The 22,663-nt window shown below is 44.6% G+C and overlaps 1 protein-coding gene across 3 annotated transcripts in view; it reads right to left on the bottom strand.

Moving 5' to 3' along the window:
- The window catches only part of PRDM10 (PR/SET domain 10), a 64,432-nt gene extending 42,195 nt beyond the window's left edge, over nucleotides 1–22,237 (bottom strand). Inside the window, exons 1-5 of one of the 3 annotated variants that reach the window (XM_066639196.1) lie at nucleotides 22,132–22,237; nucleotides 16,897–16,974; nucleotides 3,414–3,596; nucleotides 1,927–2,091; nucleotides 445–504 (exon numbers count right to left, since the gene is read on the bottom strand). In XM_066639196.1, the coding sequence (XP_066495293.1) occupies nucleotides 445–504; nucleotides 1,927–2,091; nucleotides 3,414–3,506 (318 nt within the window). In that variant the 5' untranslated portion in view covers nucleotides 3,507–3,596; nucleotides 16,897–16,974; nucleotides 22,132–22,237. Of the gene's footprint in view, nucleotides 1–444; nucleotides 505–1,926; nucleotides 2,092–3,413; nucleotides 3,597–16,896; nucleotides 16,975–22,131 lie in introns of those variants that run through there. The other 2 variants (XM_066639194.1, XM_066639195.1) reach the window with 2 other exon arrangements.
- Between the last annotated feature and the right edge of the window lie 426 nt (nucleotides 22,238–22,663).

Raw genomic sequence — 22,663 nt, 5'->3', positions numbered from 1 at the left:
CTTGCCATTTTATCTGGCTAGGATTGAGCGCTTCTTAATCTACATGTGTCCAAGAACACCTTCATATGAAATTATGCAACCATGGCTGAAGGCAGACAATGATTTTTTCAGAGCTAAATTACAAGTGATCCATTATCATCTGTGTTAGGCATGCCTGTTTCCCCCCCCCCCCTTACCCATTCTCATCTCTGGTCAAATGGGCCTTGAGGAGACAATAGTGGAACAAAGGAAATTAGTATGAATAACACAAGTAACAATAATTCCATCACATCATCTTTGATTCTTTCTTTAAAAAAATGATCAACTGTTTTCACTCTGAGGAAGAAGTGGGAATACATGGGGTGAAATATGGGGTATAGCTGCATCTGTCTCCAGGGGAAGTAACTCTCCACACAGTCCAGAAATTGAAGAGTGCAAGGAACAACAGAAATAACTGAGCCTTACCTGTTGTGTATCTGCATCTTGCTGGACGTAAGCCATTTGGGATGGATCCGTAAACAGAGTCTGGACAAAATAATAAGATTTGATGAAATGAGTCTAGGTATTGCTTAACTAAAACTCATAGTTGCAGAACAGTTTTGCTGCTGTTGGGGAGAGATCTTGAACAAATGATTTAAAAAAATTCATATAATGCTGGTTTTGACCACTACAATAAACTAATCTTAATATCATGCTTATGGATGTGTTACGTGAAAATGCACAAACAGGTTTAACAACAAAATGCCAACGGTCCGATAAAGTGTGAAGGAACTGCTCAAGATTTCCATTGCATTTTTCATCTAGAACGTACTACCATGGCTTCCCAGGTTTTGCTAAATGTTTGCATTTCATATACAATATATCAAGACCGAAGGGTGGTCACATCAAAGCTTAAAAGCAAAACACTGCACAGTCATTCAGGACAAGTCTGAAGAAGAAGAGGGCTTCACAAAGGATGCAAAGTCATGCACCCAAATGGACTGCAGTTAGTTTCAGGAAACTGTGGAACGGGAATGGACAGGGTGATGGCCCTAAAGTCTCTTGAAGAGGAGCATACTTCCAGCAGTATGAAAAATTGTCAGGCTAGCAGAACCTATATGCTTTGTCAGGTGGAACACTATTCAAACTGTGGATCTTGGAAGTTTATTATGGGTATCTCACTAAGAAGGTCAATAACGGTGCATAGGCTTCCCTGAATGAGAGTTTGCTCACTATGAGAGATCTTTCCCAGCAATGTGCAAACACAAGCAAGCACTGGATATGTTTTAGGTACGGCATGCCTTCACTGGGGCCAATGAAAAAGCACCAACTCACCTTGTCAATACTGTGTGTCAACTGACTATACATCCTAGAACTGTCAAAAGTTAAAGAATGTACAGCAGATAGTCAAGAGTTCCTTGGCAGAAGAATCCCTGTGGAAAGAATTTCCTAATGGGTGAACACTTGGAAAGGGGGGGGGGGTAACCACCATTCTAAATTAGTAGATTTGACTCCTTAAGGACCATGGGTTAGCACAACTTTTATAAATATGTGCCAAGAGTCCAATTAGAAGTAGTTATCTAAACTTTGCTGCACAAATAAGGAGTTTGGAAAGAATTAATTAGGGACTCCCTTCTTTTATAGAATTCAGTGTTGGCCAAAATTCTGCATTGATTACTGATGTTGTCTTTTAAAGAAAAAAAATAGACTTAATCATTCCAATTTCAAAGAAGCGAAATGGACCAGGCTTCATAATAGCCTACCAGCAGCTTTTGATTACAACATCTGCACTCTCATTTAAACTGAAAAGTCCAAACTCCCCCTTCACCAATGGGTAGATGATTATACACAGCTGAGAGCTATTAGGCATTCATGCAGCTTTGCAGGCAGCTGGCCTTAGTCCTGAATGAAATTATTTCTCTTTGCAGCCATGAGTAGGCAGAAAGAGGGGTATGGGATGTCACATGCCTGAGTGGCTTCCACAGGATGGATGTAAACCAGCGTATGTTCTGAGGTATCCACTGAGGTGTAAGAAGTGCCATCGGCGGTGTAGACCACCTGTTGTGGAGGACGGTCCTGATCATCGCTGTACACGATTTGAGCCACAGTTCCACCTTCAGGGACAAAGTGAACCTGAAGTGAGGGATGGGGGGACAACACACACAAAATAAACGTAAACATTAATGTAAACAAGCCCCAAGACACAAAAGCCCCAATTAAGAATGTACAGAACATCCAGAGAACATACATTGTAGGCAGATCCACAATGGTCAAGGCAAAACCTATATAGCCAAGTAGAATAGAAATAGTACAGAAATACAGTGGCTCCTTCTCATCCACAGGTTTGGCACCTAAGGATTTGACTCAATGCGGGTTCTGACCTCGCATCTGAAGGGGCTCAAGGATCTCTCAGAGGTAACTGGAGGCCCTCCCTAAGGATTTCATTATCTGCTGATATCAGTTACTGGCAGGGGGTCTGAGAAGGGATCCCCTGTGGATACTGAGGGCCCACTGCAATCAGAAGCCTTTCGGTGGCAAACTACAACCTAAATTACCATTTTCATTGGATGTTGGGCATTGGAAACAAATCACTAAGCCCAATCCAAAATCCAGTTAAACTGGACTATTTGGATTAAAATAAATTGACCAATTGCATTCTATTACAGTTACCATCTTGTTTCCTAACAAAGACTGAGTGCCTTTATCAATTTCATCAGACACAGTTACAGTGGTTTCTTAACACTGGTTTTCTGGAATTCCTGTCTGCAAAGGTACACAAGCTCTGTCAGGAAAAAGGTGCCAATCCTGAAGTCAACTGAACTAAAACAGAAGTCTCAATCTCCCCCTTCCTTTTTTCAGGCTAAAAAGTCCCAAATGTTGCAGCCTATTCTCATAAAGAAAGTGCATTTTGGCAGTCCTCCTTTGCACCTTTTCCAGCTCTAGAATATCTTTCTTGAGATATGATGACCAGAACTGTATACAGTATTTGAAATATAGCTGCACCCTAGATTTGTATTGGGGTAACATAATAACAGCAACCTGTCTCTCTCAAGTCCTTTCCTACAATCCACCATGACCCCAAGAGCTCCTAGTTCATCACTGACAGCTCAGACCCAATCAGCATATACGTGGAGATTTTTTTGGTCACAGTGTGCATCATTTATACTTATTGACACTGAACTGCATTTGCCATTTGGTTGACCTTTCATTCAGCCAGCTGGTCCTTTTGGAGCCCTTCACAACATGCATTGGTTTCCACCCCTTCAACAGTTAGATGTCATCTTGTATAGCTACCTAATTTCTAGTTTCTAGTTTCTGACATATCCAGTGGCAGTTCTTATCCCCTCCATCCCCCAAACACACCCTTTTAAAATAAAAATGAACTCCTATAGGGATGACTTATGCATACATGGACACTGTCAACATTTATAGAGAATTCTATAGCCACCAGTCACCTGAGCAGTATTCTGTTCCTGCTCAGCTGATTCAGACCACACCTGTGTCGTTTCCTCTTTCAAGTCCATGTCATCCCTGCTATGGGGCTCCATGGTGTGAGAACTAATTACTGAAACGGGGCTTGGCTGAATAGATTCATCCGTCTGCTATGTCTCTAGACAAGGTAATCTTCTGTACCATAGCTATAGAAAAAAAGAAGGGGGGGGGAGAGACAAGACATCAAGAGCTGAATACATTACAATTAATTTACTGCTTGGCAAAAAAGGGACCCATGAAGCTGCGCTATCCAACAAAAGTTGTTGTCCAAATAAATAAGTAAATAAACTCTAGTCCCTGAGGGTCTGGCATCACCAAGCACTGTGGTGACCAAGGACAGTACACAGATTAGGCCATCATTGCAATGGTGTCCCCAAATGCCCTCCCACAATCTCTGAAATATGCAAGTACTTTCAACACATACACCTAATAATGACAGGGATTTGAGGATAGACCCCAGCTCAGTGGCACAGCACATGCTTTGCATGCAGACAATCCCTGGGTCAAGGTCCAAACCTAGCAACACCAGTGCAGCTGCAATGCAGCCCTGAGGTAAGGGAACACATGTTCCCATACCTTGAGGAGGCCTCAATGACTGCCTCTCCACTGAAGGATGCTGCACACACCACACTGGCACAGCTGCACCAGCACTGGGAAACTGGATAGGACTGGACCCTCAATCTCCTGCAGCATCTCCAGGGAGGGCAGAGAAATATTCTGGTCTGAAACACTGGGGATCCACTGCCAGTCACCCCTGATAACACACAGCTAGATGGACCAACCAGTCTGAAATGGGACACAGCACCTTCCTGAATTAGCATCCTTTCAAAAGGGAAGTCCTCATTTTTGTAGATATGACTGAGCTTCAGTCGCTTCCCCAGAGACAGTTAAATCATTTTGAATTTCCTGTTTCTCCAAGATGATGTCACACTAATGCACACTCAGCACAGAAACACCATGTGACAATCATCTGGTACAGGATGACCCAATGTTCTGTTTCCTATGGCAACTGAGAAGGTTCAAAAGTACCAGAAAAATCACTTGCACACGAACCCCCATGCATACAAAAGATATTCAACATAACTTTTGACTAGAACTTTCTTCCTTAAATTCCACAGCATTCAATATACATTTGAGAGGACACAAACAACTCTACAGAACAGGGATGCTAAGAGGGCTGACACAGGCAGATGCTCAAAAAATGAAGTCGGAAGGGTGTAGCTTGATGGCGCTCCTGAACCTGATATAGCTCCTAGATGGTCAGGTGTGCCTTTGCTCAGCTTGCATGCTGGCTGTAGCCCTTCCTTGATAAAGCAGATCTGGCCACTGTTATCCACGACTTGGTCATACGATACACTATTTCAGTGCTGGGCTGCCCCTGAATTACATTCAGAAATGACAACGGATGCAAAAAGCAGCAGATTGTTGATGGGGCCCCAAAACATAACTCCAATCTGACATGAACTGCATTGGTTTCCCTTCTGTTTCTAGGTTCCAATCAAGATGTTGACCACTACCTCCAAAGCACTGGGTATCTCAAGGATCCCTTCCGCGAAGTGAGTTTACCCCACCAACTCAGATCTGTGGAAAGGACTGCTCCACATGCTGTCACTTCCAGAAGATCTGGTGACACACACACAGGGCAGTGCCTTGTCTTTGCTAGCCCCCCAGATTAGGAACTCTATCACACTAAATTTAGTATGCTCACTCCCTTTCAGCTTTCAAGTATTTTTTTCAGACCTACCAGGCTTTTGCTGTATGACCGGTGGTGGTAGCCTTGTTGGTGAACTGTTTATTGATTTCTTTGATGGCTTTTATCATCTCTACTTTGTTATTTTATTTTTTATTGTGTGGTTTTTACTATTTTTAAGTTATTGTCTTAGGGCCCAATCCTATCCAATTTTCCAGCACTGAGTTAAGGGAACAAATGTTCCCCTACCTTGAGGAGGCCCTTGTGACCACCTCCCCACCACAGGAAGTGCATGCCCCATTGGCACAGCTGCACCAGCACTGGAAAATTGGGTATGATTGGGCCCTTAGCAGGCAGAAGGAGTATATAAACAAACACATTTCCCCTCCTCACTCCAGCTCCCCCCTCCAAAAGCTTTATACTCCAAAAGCAGTATTAGAGCAGACATGTGGGTTTACCAAACAGTCTCTTCTGCTACCCTCTCTTCCAAATGAATTTATAGCAGTTGCAAAGGTTGATTGACATGGTAACTCAGGACACAGTACAGTACTTGCTTTTCTGCTGGCCAGGAGGGGGTGCTCCGTAATTCACAAGTCACTCTGCAGCTCATTTCCAGATCAGACAAGGTCAGAAACAAGGGGTGCTCATGAGAGCTCAGCCCATACTGGTGCATTCAGCAAATTGCCCAGATGGAACCAAAATTATCCTGCTTTCAAATGTTCTATGTATGTGGATGTTATGCAACATTTCAAATGTATGGATGACTTCTGGGAGTTATGCAGATGATCCATTCCACCATAACTATCCCACATCTGTGCTCACTTCACGAGCAAGAAGCATTATGCTGGAACTGGGCCTATGCAAGAGGAAGCCTTTGGCCCTCTATTTATTTGTTTTCATCTTCTAGTTCAAAATCTCACCAGCAAAATTTCAAGAGCCAATCAAGGACTCTTCCTCCAGGTCCCACTCAGAGCACAGTCCTTCCTGGCAGATGAAATGCAGAGAAAGGCAGAGAATTAAAAATGAAGCTTAAATTCCAATTTTCATAAGCTCAGGAATCTTGACAAATTGCTGCCATGTACGGCTTCATTTGCCCCTTGTGATTTTAACGGAGCGTCTCAATCTGCCACTGGAAATCTCAGAAGTGTAATTTACAGCTCCGCTGATTGGTTTAGACAGTCATTCAGCACTTTTCCAGTCCTTCATCTCCAGTGTCATTATTAAATCACAGACTTAGGAATTAGCACAAGGCCATTTGATTTTCAGCAAGTCTAATTAACTTTATTTTATACTGACTGGCTGAATTGAGCTGATCTAAATAGTAACCCTCACCAGCACACAAGAAAGAAAGCAAAAGGCTCCTCACTGACTTTTTCCCCATTTGAATTTTAAATGCAAATTATTTTTAGACACAATTTATGCTCACATAAAAGTATTTGGTTTGCAAATTTGGGTGGGGGGGGGAACAAGGACTCTGCTTGTTACTCATCTTGAAATTATTTTCGATGCCCTGCAGATTCTGGTCTGGTACATTATTCTATATAAATCTTTCACAGAGAGCTGGCCCAAGGCCTTCCTCTCCCAGGATTCAAAAAGGAAGCAGGGAACAGAACAAAAGAAGTATGGAGAAGAGTGGAGAGCTAGAGTGTCTCTGGCACTCTAGGACATGACACAAGTTGCTGACATGGGTTTGCACTGTTTTATAAAGCTGCCAACTGTGCCTTGGCTACTCACATGGAGCAATTTATCTCTCAAGCAGATGCACTGAGTTGCTGCTAAATCACTTGCAGAACCATTCACTTGCCTCCAGGTCCTGTCCTCTGACAACATCTGAGGACATCAAGCAAAAAACATCACAAGAGGCTTCCACTGCACCTCTCATCCTAGTGGCTTCATGGGTACAAGTCAAAAGTGTACTAGGGCTGGTATTAGGTACAGTATTCAGAAGCAATCTTTAAGAGCTCAATTCTGGGTTTTTCAGCGAGACCACAAAATACAGAAGCAAAACCTATTTCATAGAGTGATGGTCTCAAGTCAGGGCATTGATTTCAAAATTGCTTTCATTATATATAGCCTTACAAGGCTATACAAGGCTATACCCTTACATAGCCTTACAAGGAAGCAGCACTAATAAAGCGAAATCTGAACTTGGATGGAAGCAAAGACGATCAGAAGAGATGAGTTATAAAATGTTTCTTCAAAAGCACTGTGTCTTACATATTATTTGAAATGCCATAATATTTCAGAAGAATATGATCGATTTCTCAGATTTCTCACATTTTGAGATGCTACCTCTTTCTCCAATTAGCAGACACAGTAGAGAAATATTTGCAGTGTACTTATTGCCCCAGCTAGATTATTTGTGCTTCTTTGCCCTTTTATTCTCAGGCAGCATGCAGGCACTTGACAGCTCCCACTGCAAAACATGGAATGCCAACAGCAGTATGTCGGTGGCAGCTTGTGTTGTGTCAGAAGAGACGTGTGTGGCTTGCTGCAATGCGAGGGTGATGTAACTCCATCAGCCAATCCCTGCCTGGCATGTCTGCGGCACCCCAGAGGCGAGCATCTTACAGCCAGGCAACGGCGTGGGTGTGACGAGAGCAAGAGAACTGTGTCAGCCAGAAAAAAAGATGCTCTGCCATTAAGGGCAGCAGTACAGAAAGGAAGGTAAGTGGCAGAAAGATAGGAATGCATAGTGTCATCACAAAAACCAACAGAAGGCTTTGCAAACAATACACTAGGACAGAAGAGAAATCCCACTCACTTCCTTTGTGCTGAGAAACATCTCTGTTTTCAATTCAGTACAATGCTTCCCCAGGAGCATTCTCTAACAACATCCCTATTTGTGATTATTTGCATTTGTGTCCCGCTCCTCGTCCAAGTAGATCAGAGTGGTATTTTTGGGCTTGCAGCAACACCATGAGGTAGGTTAGGCTGGGAAGCAGTGACTCCCCCACCCCATGGGCTTCACAGCTTGGAGAAGGGAATTCTGAAACTGCATTTCCCCCATCCAAACCCAGCACTTGAGTTCATACACTATATTGACTTAAAAAACTATGCAAACAAATGCTGTTACCACTTTTCTGTGATCTTATGTCTCCAAACCGTAGTTTCTGAGGTGCATCAGTTAGTTCCATTAAATTAAATGAAACCTGTGTGATTTAGTAATGCAGAGTAGGTGAGTTCTAACCTCACCACAGCAATGACCAACTAGGTAGTAGGCAATGGGCTATCTATCTCACAACACCGGCCTGATTTGAAGGGTTAAACAAGCGCCTTAAGTTCGGTGCTTTCAGCCCTTAGGAAAAGGTTCCTTGACGTACAGATTACTATTCAATACAAGATGTGACAGCAGGAGTACACATGATCACTGGCTCCTTATCATGCCAGAACACAGTTACGCATTATGCTTTTTTCTCTGACCTACGGCAGAATTTGCTCCACCAGAAGCTTTACTTTCTTTTCAAATTACATTTGTAGGTCATCTTTTCTTTTTGGTGGTTCTCACAGGTCTCTGTGCAATGAATAAGCCCTATTATAAATACTAGGAGTTTGGCCTTCTGTCCTTGCTTGATCAAAGAGAGCAGTATTTTCTGTTAGCTGCATTTCAGGGTCAAACTTTTGGCTCTTCCAGCCTCAGCAACAAGACCTCAGAAACTCTAGTCAGAAATAGTCACCCACTGCCCCAGCAGGACTGCTTTTGTACAGTTCCTGCCCTTACACAACAAGCCCTTACAAAACAAAATCACCAATCTTGTTTCTTATTGTTTTTATTTGTTTTGCTCTTTTGTTTTTGCATCAAGGCAGGAAACAGGTGACAGCAATTTTCAGGAGACTGGATGGTCCCATGTATGGGACCATCACTAGCTTAGCTTGGTCTGTTGGTGGCAAGGGAGAGATGCTGTTGTTCAGACTGCTTCATTGAACAATAATTTCCACTGTTAAAAGGAAAGTAGGATGGCTTTAGATAGGGTTCTGTAGAAATAGTAACCAAGAATTGTGATGGTTTGAGGTACTGACTTGGATCACAATGAAGTTGTACAATTTACAGTTTGTTCTCTTCTTTTTCAAGACATAAACAGATATTCTTCAGTGTCTGCAAGCACAGAAGGATGCTATCTGTTTTGGTGATGGATGAACTAGGACCACTAGAAGAGAAAAAAAAAAGACCAATCTTTCCAGTGCAGACACTGTGGAAGAGATCAATGCATGAAGCCACTCTTTTTCAAAAACACCTACTGTGCCATAAAGCAGCCATTACAGTGATTTAGGGACCAACTTCTTCAACCTTCTATTTTGAGAAATTATGTTAGAAAATAAATTTGCTTAGACCAGTATTGAACTGATGGTGCCTCAACTAGAGAATGAAAAATGGACCTTTGCCATTTTTATCACTATACCAGGTGCCAATTATATGAAAAAACCATACCTCTTCTAAAAAGTCATACTTCGAAACGAATAAATAAATAAATCTGTACCATGAATTTGGCTCTAAACCTAATCTTTGTAGGATTTAGGAAACATACTGTGTAGAAGCCATTGATCCCATTTTAAATATTCATTCATTCATTCAATCAATATTTTAAATATTGATCATTCTATGCTTTTTCATCCCAATCTGTAATTGCAGTGATCAAATTTCTGAGATGGGATCCTGAAAATAAATGTATCTGTACTTCTCACATCTATAGTTGTCTCATTACCATTGTGGTAAATCCACTGTTAATGCACTGAGCATGTTTGCCATGTATCCTCTGGTGTGCGCAGCCGTAAACATTGCAAACAATGATGCGGAAGCAGTGGCGTCGCTAGGGGGCTGCAAGGGGGTGGCACCACTACTGGCCAAATTTTCAAAAATTCTGGTACTTTCAAAGAATACCATCATGTTATATAGCATTTGATGTGTAATTTCATGCAAATACCACATTGAAATATCTCTATTCTATCAAAAGTTATAGCCAAAAAACCAGTGGTGCGGGGCAATGGTGCATCACCTAGGGCATTGCTCCATCCACTCCATGGGAGGAGGTTCATCATGGGGGGTGACACACTGGCCTCCCGCACCGGATGACATAAACCCTAGTGATGCCAAGTCTGTAAGCACACAGCATGCATGAACCAGAGCTGCGGCCAGTCATTACTCCGAATCACATCCACAGAGTGTCTCCATCGCTTGTTCACACCTTATTATGTTTACCATTTCAGACACAAGTATAAATGCAGCCAATGTGCTTGCTGAGAAAAACTTGAAAAGGCTTTCTGACGCATTCATGCTGAATACTTTGTATGCATATACTCAGTCATTCAATTATTAATATGTCAGTTTTCACTTTTTAAGCCCACAAAGCAGCTCACAACAAAATAAAACAATAAAGAATCCATAAACATTTTGAATCATATACTAGGGCATAACAAAAACCACAGTCTCAGCGAAGCCAATGTCACTCTAAAAACAACAGCATGAATTAACAACCCAGTAAACACTGAAATTTTAAAACCAAGTAAAAACAGCAAGTCATTGTTTAACCTTTGAATGCCCTGGTCAATATGATAGTCTTGATCTGGTATCTCAATTAGACTAATGTAGGTCTCCCAAATCTGACAGAGGGGGGGCTATTTCACTGATGGGGTGCTACTTATGAAGACACCTCACTCATCACCCACCTAATATTTGAAGTTAGGAAACCCAGAGAAGGATGTCTGACACAGATTCTAAAATATAGTGAACAGACAGTGTGAGCTTTAAGTTATATCTTGTTGAAGTTTCAACAGTCTGCTGCAAGCTGTTTGCTTGATACTGTATTTCTTTTAATGTGGCAAGTCTGAACGGAGAGGATATGCAATTCCTGTCTTCCTGACACTGCTGCCTGACAAAATGCCCAGAACTTTGCAAGGGGCTCTCAGCCAACATGGCCTGAGAGATTCTGTAACCAGAAGAGCATTCTGACTGCAGGTCAATTCATCAAGACTTTCAGGCCAGCCAGCTGGTAGATTTTGGCATACAGGCCTTGTTACAGTCCCATGGATGAAAACCCTGGATCAAACTACTGCCTGGTGAAAAGGTGTTCTGTAAGAACTGCTTCTGTCTGAAAATTTCCTTGAAATATTCATCCAGGCAGTTCTCCCAAGAAGGGTAGTTTACTCAGGATAGTTTACATCCATGAAAAAGACAATTAAGGGTCCAAACCTATTAGGCCTTAGAACCAGTGCCAAGCTCCAGGACTATAAACATTTGCAGCACCTTCGAAGTAGGGAGTGCCAGCAATGGGCCAGCGCCAGTCAGCGCTGGGCTCAGTACCAGGTGGAGGATGCTGTGTGGCTTCCCAGAGCAAGATAAAAGTGTCAGGCAGTAGTGCAGCCTTTCAGGTTGGGGTGGGAGGTGTTCTGGGAAAGGGGAAGTCAGGGGAGGAACCAACCTAGGAGGGGGGTGCGACCGGCAGAGGCCTCTGCTGGATCCTACCCTCTGTGTTGGGCTGCAAAGCCTGACATGGAGGTTCTCAAGTCTGCTCTAGCAAAACAGCTGGCAAAGACATGAAAAGCACCATTGCAGGGTCTGGGGATTTCCTCAGAGAAAGGGGACGAAAGTCCTCTTCCCCCGAAGACACCTCTGGTGGCTTCCTGGTGCCCCTGGGATACACCTGTCACCATTTTGGCACCGCTGTTCCTCTAGGTGCTGGGAAGGATAGGATTGGATTGTAAGTCACATTGACAAAACTCTCGTAAAACAGACATCCACAGGACATTGGAAATCTCAAAAAAGACAATCAGCAAGAAAGCAGATGGAGAACTGAAACCTTGTGCTCTCAGAATGGAAGAGTAAAGGGAGGGGACAGAAACCTTGCCTCTGCACACCATCATGTGCAAAAATTCATGCTGGTGTCTTTCTTGATATGCATAGATGTGTTTGATCATGCAGCATACAGCAGTGTACATAGCTGCATTCATGCAGTGAAAAAATGTGCAGGAAGCAACTTGGAGAGAAGAAAGACCTGAGAATGAACTGGAGGCTGCATACAGGAATCATCATTCCTCTACCCCAGGTCCTAAATTACTGTTTTATGTCAAAATACAGCTCTGTTCACAATATTAGTCCCTGGAAGGCTTTTCCTGATTTAACTCCAGGATACAGAAGAGCAGGCATGCAGGTTCTGGTTCCCTGCAGCAACATCAGCAATTGCTCTTAACTAAACACTGTTGCCGCTGGGGTCTGAACACTGCCTTTCACCACAAGCCATAGGCAAGGCCTGCAAGATTACTGTGAGAAGCGTGTTTTGTACAAATTAGGCTGTGGGTCATTGTGCAGCTTTTCAGATCAAAGTGGCTCATTGTGCTTAAAAGCGGCCCCACAAATGCCTGCAAGAGGCTACATCCCACACTTAGTTTAATTATCACAGTATGTATGGTGGGGGACCAGTGTAATTCCTGAGAGTCTTTGGTAAAAGAATGTGCTCTCACAGCAGCAAGTGGTGGGAAGCACTACAGGTTCATAACCTCATTGACTTCTGGGTCATGCATGACTGTTGCCTCTTTGAATTCTCCTCCATCAAGCCCACTTAATGTTACAAAGGGCTTGGGCTGGGGTTACTTTTGGCTGGATGCAGCAATCAGGAAGGGTATGACCACAGCATGTAGGTATTATTAGGAGAACAGAAATAAAAGTCTGCTGGTTCATATGGTTCTAACAGGGGAGTCTGTGCCTTGTTGGGAAACAGCTGCAGGGCAATGGATAAACGAAACAACATTCAGTGGATGTTTAAAAAAAATTACCCAAGTTAGAGATTCTAACTAGCTAAGTCTTTCTGTATCGCTTGTCTTTGAATTAGGTCTGGGGTCGGCAACCTGCCATTCTGGAGCCACAAGCGGCTCTTTCAGCCATCTGCTGCGGCTCCGTGCGGGGCCAACCCGTCTGGGGGGAGGGGCTCGCCCCTCCCACGATGCAGCCGCTGCTCACCAGCCCGAGCGCACCAGTGCAGCTCCCACGCGTCCTGCAGCTGCGCCCCATAGGAGAGGACGCGAACGGGCTGGCGGAGCAGCTCCTGCCCAAAGAGCCCACACCGGCGCTAAGGGTGAGCCCCAGCCACCGCCGCACGTTCCCTCCTGCCCGAGCCGCAGCGCAAAAGCAAGCAATTGAGTGCAGCTGCTCAGTCCTCCTCCCAAGCTCTGAGCACAATCCTGTGCGTGTCTCCTCAGAAGTAAGTCCCATTGTGCTTGCTCCCAGGAAAGTGTGCACAGGATTACAGCTTTCAAGCTCCCCACTCAGCATTCCCCCATGGCTTACTCACCCTCTCACTGCCCCATTTCCTGAGTGCAGCTGCTCTGTCCTCCTCCCAAGCTTAGAGCACAATCCTGTGCATGTCTCCTCAGAAGTAAGTCCCATTGTGCTTACTCCCAGGAAAGTGTGCACAGGATTACAGCCTTCAAGCTCCTTACTCAGCATTCCCCCCCATTGCTCACTCACACTCTCACTGCTCCATTTCCTTCACTTGGAAACTTGAAAGGGGTTTGGAGACCCCTGCACCAGATGGTATTCTGTATATGTTTGTATACTGTATGTGTAACATACTGTATATGTAGCACCAAAGCATATTTCATTGTTGGGAAGTAATCACTGTTAGTATGCCTTTTATTTTATGCAGTTTTGAACTCTTAGCTTGTTTGTTCAGGAGCACTTTTGTGAGCAGTGTTAAGTAGTACTAAGTGGTCTTGTTCAGAAGTAGTATTGTGTGTAAAGGCATTTACAAAAGTACAGAAGTAAATGACTGTAAAGAATGACAGTATCCTTCACAAGCAGTTCACCTGTGCACAATCTAAAACAGTTGTTCTCCAACTGTGGGTCTGTACCTGATTTTTAGTGGGACCTATAAGAGGGGAGTGTATTATATAACTGGGACCTATAAGAGGGGAGCGCAAACTATATATGCAGTGTTATCTTCATTTTAGATGTCAAAAGGGTTTTGTGGCTCCCAAGGTTTTCTTTTTTCCGGAAAACGGGTCCAAATGGCTCTTTGAGTGTTTAAGGTTGCCGACCCCTGAATTAGGTGATCATAGAAAATATTATTTTGCTGCTACTACCAAAATACCTGTTATTATGATAGGCAGGGTGCATAAGGCCCAAATATTGAATAGACCTGGGGGTGGGGTGGGGATTAATGGGAATGCTACACATAGAGATGGGCTGAATCTTCTTCATAGTATCCCTGTTAGAGGTATCCAAGCTGTCCAGTATTAGGCATGATGGACAGTTTTACACTCACTATAACATGGCTCCCAAGGGCTGCACTTTACATTGCCACCCAGGAATGAATGGCAGCCATTTGTTTATATGGAAGTAAATGATGTACAAGTTTGAAGACTATTAGTATGGGGATGAAATTAGGGTTCCTGCTCCCTAGGAAACCTAACTGTGTTCCAAATTAAACCCTCTTTAAAGTCATTCCATCCTTGTATAGCCCCTCCTGGATTCTGCTTTTTGGTCACATAAGAGTGTGACAGAATGCTGAGATTTAGCAATTTAGATAGACGGGACCAGCATCCTCAGTTTGAAGCCTCCTCACAACTGAGGAGTTCCTCAATTATCGTCCTGTAACTAGGGAGAGAATTTTCTCCACCTCTGGCTGTCACAAGGGAAAATGCACCAAATTGCAGCCACTGCTGATGTGCTTCCCAGCAGCACAGCAGAGGAAGAGGGAGGCTCATTGTGCTAGTCCAGCCGCTCTAGGTTTGCTGCCAAACAGACTTATGTAACATAAAGCACTGTATCTGATAACAGCTTTCAAATCCAATACAGCGACACAGTCACCAAGCCAGGCATATTCTTGCCCAGTTCAGCTCTACTGAAAACTAACTTGCTACCCAACAACTCCCCGCCTCTTATTACTTTCAGAGAGTAATTTCAGATGCAGCTCATGGCATCTAGATTGGGCAATGAAGAGAACAATTTCCCTCCAAGAATCAAACATGATTCAAAAATAATTACGTCAACTAACAATCTCACTTGCATGCAATTTGCTGAAGAGAAAAGGTAAGTGTTTACTACAGAAATAATCCACATTTTTCATTTGCTCTCCAACAACCCCTCACCCTTTTTTTAATTACTTCTGCAGCACACAAAATTGGCAAGCAGATCTATTAATGGTCTCTTCAGATAAAAATAAATAAATCCTTGATGTTAAAAAGAGTCTCGCTCTGCAGCTGCCTTTACAAAATCCTTACAATTTGGTTTGCACAGCTGGCCAAGACTGCAGGTGGTCAGAAACACATTAGAAAGGTGCTTGACTACTACAGGGAAAGCTAATACGACAGAAATCGTGTAGGGTTTATTTTGCACAGATCCAACAACAGTCAGCAGGTTAATAACATTTAATATAAAAACATACACCAATAACTCAGATATGTCACCACCCCACAGGAAGTCTGTAAATGACAGATATTTTTAGCCTCCTCACTGCTCAATTCTACAACATGCTGCACCAACTAAGCAGGGCTTAAGATGGGATAAGACCACCACAACACCAGCAAAATGACCAAAAAAAGGACTATTATAACAGGAGCACTGGAGCTGGTACAGATACTTATAATTAAAGTTCAAGTTTCATAGATAATCACTGATGATGAGAACCAAAGGGTCCTCTCATGGTTCCTACACACCATCAATCATCCTTCTTTATCACGGCTTTATATGCTCCAGATGTCTGCAGCATATGGTACCGTGTCAGTTGGGAGGTGCAATTCAAACAGGTTGTTGTGCTAGTGCCGGTTCAGAGCCCTTGCGGAGGCTAGTGCAGGTGCGTACAGCACAGGGGGTGGGAGAGGGTAGCGGGAGGGCATTTGGGGCTGGGGAGGGGGCATTTGGGGGCATGGGGAGGGTGGAATGGGAGGTGGATTGGGCCTGGGAGCCTGTGGGATTAGAGGCAGCACACACCAAATCCTAACCCCCACTCCTGGGCTTTGCAGCCTTACATGGGATGCCCGGATTTGCATCAGTTAAACAGCTGGTGCAGATCCAAGTAGTCCCATAGAGCAGGCTGAGGCTTGACAAGGGGTAAAGGGAAAAATATTCACTTAACCCGAGGTGACCCAACCTCGCTTGCACCTAACCTGTGCTGGATACAGCACAGGCTACTTGGCCACTGTTCCAGCGCAGGTTAGGATTGTGTCCTTAATTTGCTGTATTTTAAAGTAGTTTTTAGCTTTTAAGGCTGCAAAGAAAAGACTGAAAAGGAGGAGCAAGCAACTGGTGAAATTTCACAAGCCAAAGCAGAACTTCCAGTAGTCAGGGAATAGAACTTCTTTAGTGCCTTGCACAAATTACCCTCCTTGACCCATGGCCACTCACTTCTAGCTTCTACCCAGGGTCAAATTAAAATAAAGAGGGCCATATGTGAAGCTAAGTTTTTGGACCCCATGAACTGAATTTCCCAGCCTACCAATGCCTTGGCTATGAGTACTGCCCCAGTGGGTTAGATTATGGTAACCTTTTAAAACTTTTACAAAGACATAAGTATGAGCAGCAACTGTAAGGGCAAAAATGAAACAGCAACATATAAAGAGCTGCCTTGAATCCAGTAAGACCAACGATCCATCTCATCTACTAAAAACAAGATTGGCTGTGGCTCTTGAGGGTCTCAGGCAGAAGTTCCACCCAGCCCTCCTATCCAAAGCTATTTAGCTGATGATGACGCTTTGTTCCTGAACAGAGCATGCACTCTGTACCTGAATTATGGCCCCTTCTCATTTGGCTTAGAAATGCAACCCACCTCCTATAGCTTTGTTTCCTTATATGCCCCACTGTCATAACCGATATTCTAAATTCATACAAAATCTTGAAGGTGAACCTGAAAGTGGAAAAAAAGAAGGAATATTTGCAGATATACGCATTCCTGCATGGTTTGAGTAATACAGATGCAGCACATAGGTTTGCTCATCACACAGTTTTAATTATCTTGCTATAAGGTTTACCTTCTTTGGCTCAGAGTACCCATAACATGGCTTCTTTCAGATATCCAGACACACACTCAACTGCATCCCACGTAAGAAGTGGGTGGCATGAACAGTGCCTTACATCACTGCCATCTGTGGCAAAAGGGTACTGATTTTTGGCAAAAGGAAGAAGCTAACTGTAGTCAACACGTACAATATTAATGGTGAATTGTCTTTGGTATTTAGGAGCAAGGGGAAAAATGTGCTGTCAATGTAGCACTGTTTCAACTATGGTTATTTGTATGTCTGTTTTCCACTCAAGACAACTATAAGAATCCAACATATCCTAGCAGCAGGTGATGATGATAAGGGTTTTATTTTCATAAAAGCAGGGGAAATATCTAAACATAAAAATGATGCAGAACAGTTATGTGTGTATCTACCATATGCAGGTTAACTCCAGTGCCAAAGAGCAATTAAAACTGGAATACAAAGATCAATGTAATTTATCTTTCCATTAAAGAGGCACAGGATTAAGAACATAATGGGATACTTAACATGAAGAGATGACATGGTTCATCTCACTTTCTGAACCCACTTCAGAAATTTTTAATAGCCACGGGTAAAAATGCCACATTATTTTGAAGCAGTGAGGTAATTTAAGCCAAACTGAAATGAGGGAGGTAAGCTCACTAGGACAGGAGTGGGACAGAGGACAGAACACATTTAAAGAAAGAAAGAAAGAAAAAAAACACCTGGTCACTACATACCAATTATGGCTGTAATCTCACACAAATCACCACATGATACAACCATAGAGTTAAGAAAAAGACTAGAGGGATGCACAAACTGAGCTTCTAGTGCTTCCAGTACTAAACTGAACACACCTCTGGTCATAATATAAGCTCAAACTGGAGTTATCACTCTGTCATTACATTTCTATGATGCCAGCCCAGACACCCGGAACTGGAAATCACGGAACAATTAAGTCCAATATAATACCAGAAGAGTTAATCAGTATGGCACTCAAACTGGTCCTTGGATACAAATCCATTTTTTAGTATGAATATAGTTTCTGACGAAAATGGCCTATGTACCTCTACCACCACTGCTCTGGTTGCTTGTATTAGAATCTCCCCATCCACCCATATGGCAGGAGGCAACTATGTTGCATATTTGCATGGCAGGGCTCACAGCTCAGGACACCATGTTGCAGCTTCTGGGCAGTACATTCCCCAAGATGGCATGTATTCCTACGAGTGTGGAGACTCCAGTTTGAGTGACCTACAACACGCATGAGTACAAACAGACCAAGAATAGATTGTTGGGCTTTCTTAATGAAAAGACTTATTGTATCAGTTCCACTCTGCCACTAACATGAAGGCCTCAGTTTCTGCAGTTGCTGTGGGGGTACCACTGTTGCCATGGCAACCTTACATCGCAGATGTTGAGATCATGTGGCCACAGGTATCAAGCTGTTCAGTATCAACACAGTAATTAAAGAAAAACTGTAAATGATACAAAAGCACAGGGATGGTGACACTCTTACCTCTAATTCCACACCTGGCTTTTGTTTCTTTAAATTTTTAATATACATAGTTTTCTCTCTGTACTCTTTCAGAGAGTACACTCTCTGAAAACCACCAATTATTGCCTTCAGATCATGCCTTAGGATCTTGTACTGTGTCAATGTCTGTGCATGTATCATAGTTATCTCAGAAAGATCGAAGGGGAAACAGTCTTAAAGGAAGTAATTGAACTAACAAACATTCCCATGTCATATAGCCACATTGGTAGCTCCTGTAAGTGTGGGGGAATGGGAATGAATTTTTTAAAATAGATACAAACCTGGCTCTGTAAATTGAGCCACAGGGCCAAGGCAAATTTCAGCAGTAGATTTTTTCAGCATGTTCCCATGAACACTGTAGTGTTGGAAGGAGGATTCCATCATCATTCGCCCTGCGCCATTTCAGGTAGCCTCAGAGCCCAAACTACTGGCTGAGGAAAAGAATCTGGTCACCTATATCAACCTGATCAACTGCTAAGGAAAATTTAACCACGTCAATTGCCAGTTTGTGGTAAAAGGGGGACAAGGGAAAATTTGCTCATCTCTATCCATTTTATTTTTTTAAAAATTTCATTTACACGTCTATCAGCAGTGTGCACTAAAATGCTTGGCGGGGGGAGCGCAGTCATTTATATCAGTTTTATGAAACAGTAAGGAAATTTTCATGACTTACCAGTGGCTAATGTCAGATGGACAGTCACATTTTAGGAAGTGTTCTCAGTAGGAGGGAGGGATAATTTATGTTATTGTGAGCCACCCTGCTGACCCAATATAGGTGAGAAAGCAGGATACAAATGTTTAAACAAACAGAATATATGGCAACATGGATGGGGAGGGAGGTCATTAATTTGTATCAAAGGAGAAGAACACTTTTTAAACTACACACCAACAGCTGATATGTGACAACAGTTGGGGGACAAAAGTTATCAATTTGTCTGTCTTAAAATTTGTGTGTCACCTTTGAAAGAAAGAAAGAAAGAAAGAAAGAAAGAAAGAAAGAAAGAAAGAAAGAAAGAAAGAAAGAAAGAAAGAATTAAAACACACTATAGGCCTTATCAGTTGATAAGGAAAAATCCTTTTCCCGCACATAACTGCCAATCTGTGCAAAAATTAACTGTGCGGCACATGGTTAAATTACTGTTGGGGTTAACTCAGTCATCTCTATCACCCAGCCCAAATGGTAAAGGGATTTCTCCCCAATATAACAACGGGCACAGGCCTAACCAGGTCTACTCAGAAGTCCTATTTTGTAATAGGCTTACAGAGAGGCTTACTCTCAGGAAAGTGTGATTAGGATTGCAGCCAACTGGTAGGATGAGTTATGACATGAGCATGGGGACAATGGGTCTCAGGCAACAGCATCAACCTTACCAAATCTTAAGAAGCAATGTTTTGTCACATGTCAATGGCTAGTATGTGGCAGAAACATAGCTAGAGGGAGTGCAAAGCACTACATTTTGCACAGGGCCTCACCACAGAATGCAAACAGCCACTCCCCCCCTTTGGAGCCATTCTGGGCTGCTACAGCAAAACTGAGGTATCACCTCTATGATGGCAAAGGAGGGGAGGGGAAAGAGTCACTTGCATGCTACAGTAAGGTGATGTGCAAAACGTAGCGCTTTGCACCCACTCTAGCTATGTTACTGGTGTGTGGTAAAGCACAGTGGGAGGTGTGTCAAATTATTGCACAAGGAGCCATCTTCGACCCTACTAAATAGTGAGGACAAATGTTTTGTGCCCCCATGCCCAAGTATGGTAAAACAACCATGAGGAAAGTTCTGTTTCAAATGGTGAAGAAAACCAGGATGATGTAGGCCAGGATGTCAAACTCATTTCACACAGCAGACCAAAGTTAGCACTCATGGCCGCTGCTGAGGGACAGAAGTGACATCACTGAGCAGAAAGTGACATCAAGTAGAATGTGACATCATCAAGCAGATGGTGGACAGAAATAAGCACTTTATTCCAACACAGAAATTCATTAGCTGCAAATGGCAAAGGAGAAAATGTTCAAATCTTGTTTACAATTTCAAAATGAGAGATCCCAATTATCACAGTTGGAGAGCCAAATTATAACAGGGGTCAGATAAATTGCTTCCAGAGGCTACATCTGGTCTGCGGGCCTTATGTTTGACACCCTTGGTATAATGGTTCTGGGGTTGAATTTAGACCTGCAATATCCAGGTTCAAAACCTCACTAAGCTTCCTGGGTGACCTTGGACCTGTCTCTGTCTTTCTCTCGGCCTAGCCTACCTCACAGGGTTGTTGTGAGGACAAAAGGAAGGGAAGGAACCATAACCACCACCCTGAGATCCTTGACCATGGGGAAAGCTCAGGCATCTGTATCAAGTGATGAAGAAAACCAGGATAGTGTAGATGTTCTGGAGTTGTATTTAGGCCTGGAAAATCCAGGTTCAAATCCTCGCTGTGTCACAAAGCTTCCTGGGTGACCTTGGGCCTCTCTCTCGGCCCAGCCTACCTCACAGGGTTGTTGTCTCTCAGCCTAGCCTACCTCACAGGGTTGATGTCTCTCAGCCTAGCCTACCCTGCAGGGTTGTTGCCTCTCAGTCTAGCCTACCTTGCTGGGCTGTTGTCTCTCAGTCTAGCCTACCTGGTAAGGTTGTTGTGAGGCCAAAAGGCTTTCTTAAAACTCATTTCCCACTTGTCAGCTGCAAGTGGGTGGGGGCTCACAGCCCAATTCTATCCACTTTCCTGGGAGTAAGCCCCCTCGACCCTGATGGGGCTTACATCTGAGTAGACATGCATAGGAAAACCTTGTCTGGCTCTGGTTCACACGTGCAACCTTGACACGTGTCAAGGTGCAGAGGGCCACTGGGCTAGGCTGGGTCAACCTCCCCCCCCCCGATTCTCCTCGGGGCTACGCCTGGTTCCCCTGAGCGGGGGGGCCAGGCCCCCCCCGCGCCCGCTCAGGCAGGCCGAGGCGAGCGAGGGGCAGGGGAGGCTCTCAGCCAATCAGAGCAGAGGAGGCGCCACGCGCCCCCTCCCTCCCCGCACGAGCCGTTAACGGCCCCAACTGTCGCGCCCAACGGCCGTCCCAGCAGTGGGGGAGGGGGCTGGCTCCGCGGCGGCTGGCAGAGGAGGACAGTCCAACCTCGGGGGCCGGGGGGGACGAGCCAGAGCGGCGAGGGAGCGGGGGCGTGCAAATGGCTCCGCTCCCCCCGCGGTGCGGGTGAGGTGCCGGGGCCTGGACTGTACCAAGCGGGGAGGGGGGCGCCCGCGCGGGGGCAGCTGTTCCCCCCTGTCCGGGGCGGATGGGGTATCCCGCTGCGGGCGCGGGAGGGGGAGCGGACTGTACCTCTCCGGCGGGAGGGGGGAATAGCAGCGCCCTGCGCCTCCCCCCACCCCGCAGGAGCCAACGGTTTGTCCCGGCCCGGCGCCATCTTGGGTGCGACTAACCACAGCCGCCCGCCGCAACAAAACCCTCGACGGGGCCTGGAGGCCGCCGCCAACCAAGCGCCCTCCTCGGGCCGTCCCATCGCTTTACCTGAGGGGGTTCGGTGGCGGCGTCGCGTCCGCACCGGCTCCCAGGGCTCCGCCGCAGCCCAAACCCGCCCACCTGTCCTCACCTCACAATGGTAGCTGCAGAGCGGGGGGGGGGCTCTCCTTTGGGCACATTAGCATAATCTGCCTAGCAACAGCCGTCAGGGCTGCGAGCTGATTGGTCCGCGGTCGTGGTTCCCTCTCCGCCAACCGCAGCAGAGCTCTCATTCCTCTCCAGCGCGCCTCACCAATCAGCGGCGCTCTCTCTTGGTGCTCCAGCCTCCTTGTCTCTCTCTGGTTAGGCGAGAAAGAACCATCGCCCTCTACAGGCGGGGGGAGAGATAAGGAGCTGATAAGGCAGCCTCTTCCCCCAGCCATGATGTCATTAACCTGGAAGTGATCTCATAGCCATGAGTGATATCATCAAATGACAATCTGTTGGAACCCCTGGCCATGATGCCATTAACCTGAAATTGATCATAGCCATGAGTGACATCATCAGATCACAATCTGTTGGGACCCCGGCCATGATGCCA

The sequence above is a fragment of the Tiliqua scincoides genome, chromosome 11, assembly GCF_035046505.1.
Source record: "Tiliqua scincoides isolate rTilSci1 chromosome 11, rTilSci1.hap2, whole genome shotgun sequence".
NCBI classification, from domain to species: domain Eukaryota; kingdom Metazoa; phylum Chordata; class Lepidosauria; order Squamata; family Scincidae; genus Tiliqua; species Tiliqua scincoides.
This window is presented reverse-complemented; position numbering and strand designations above follow the sequence as displayed.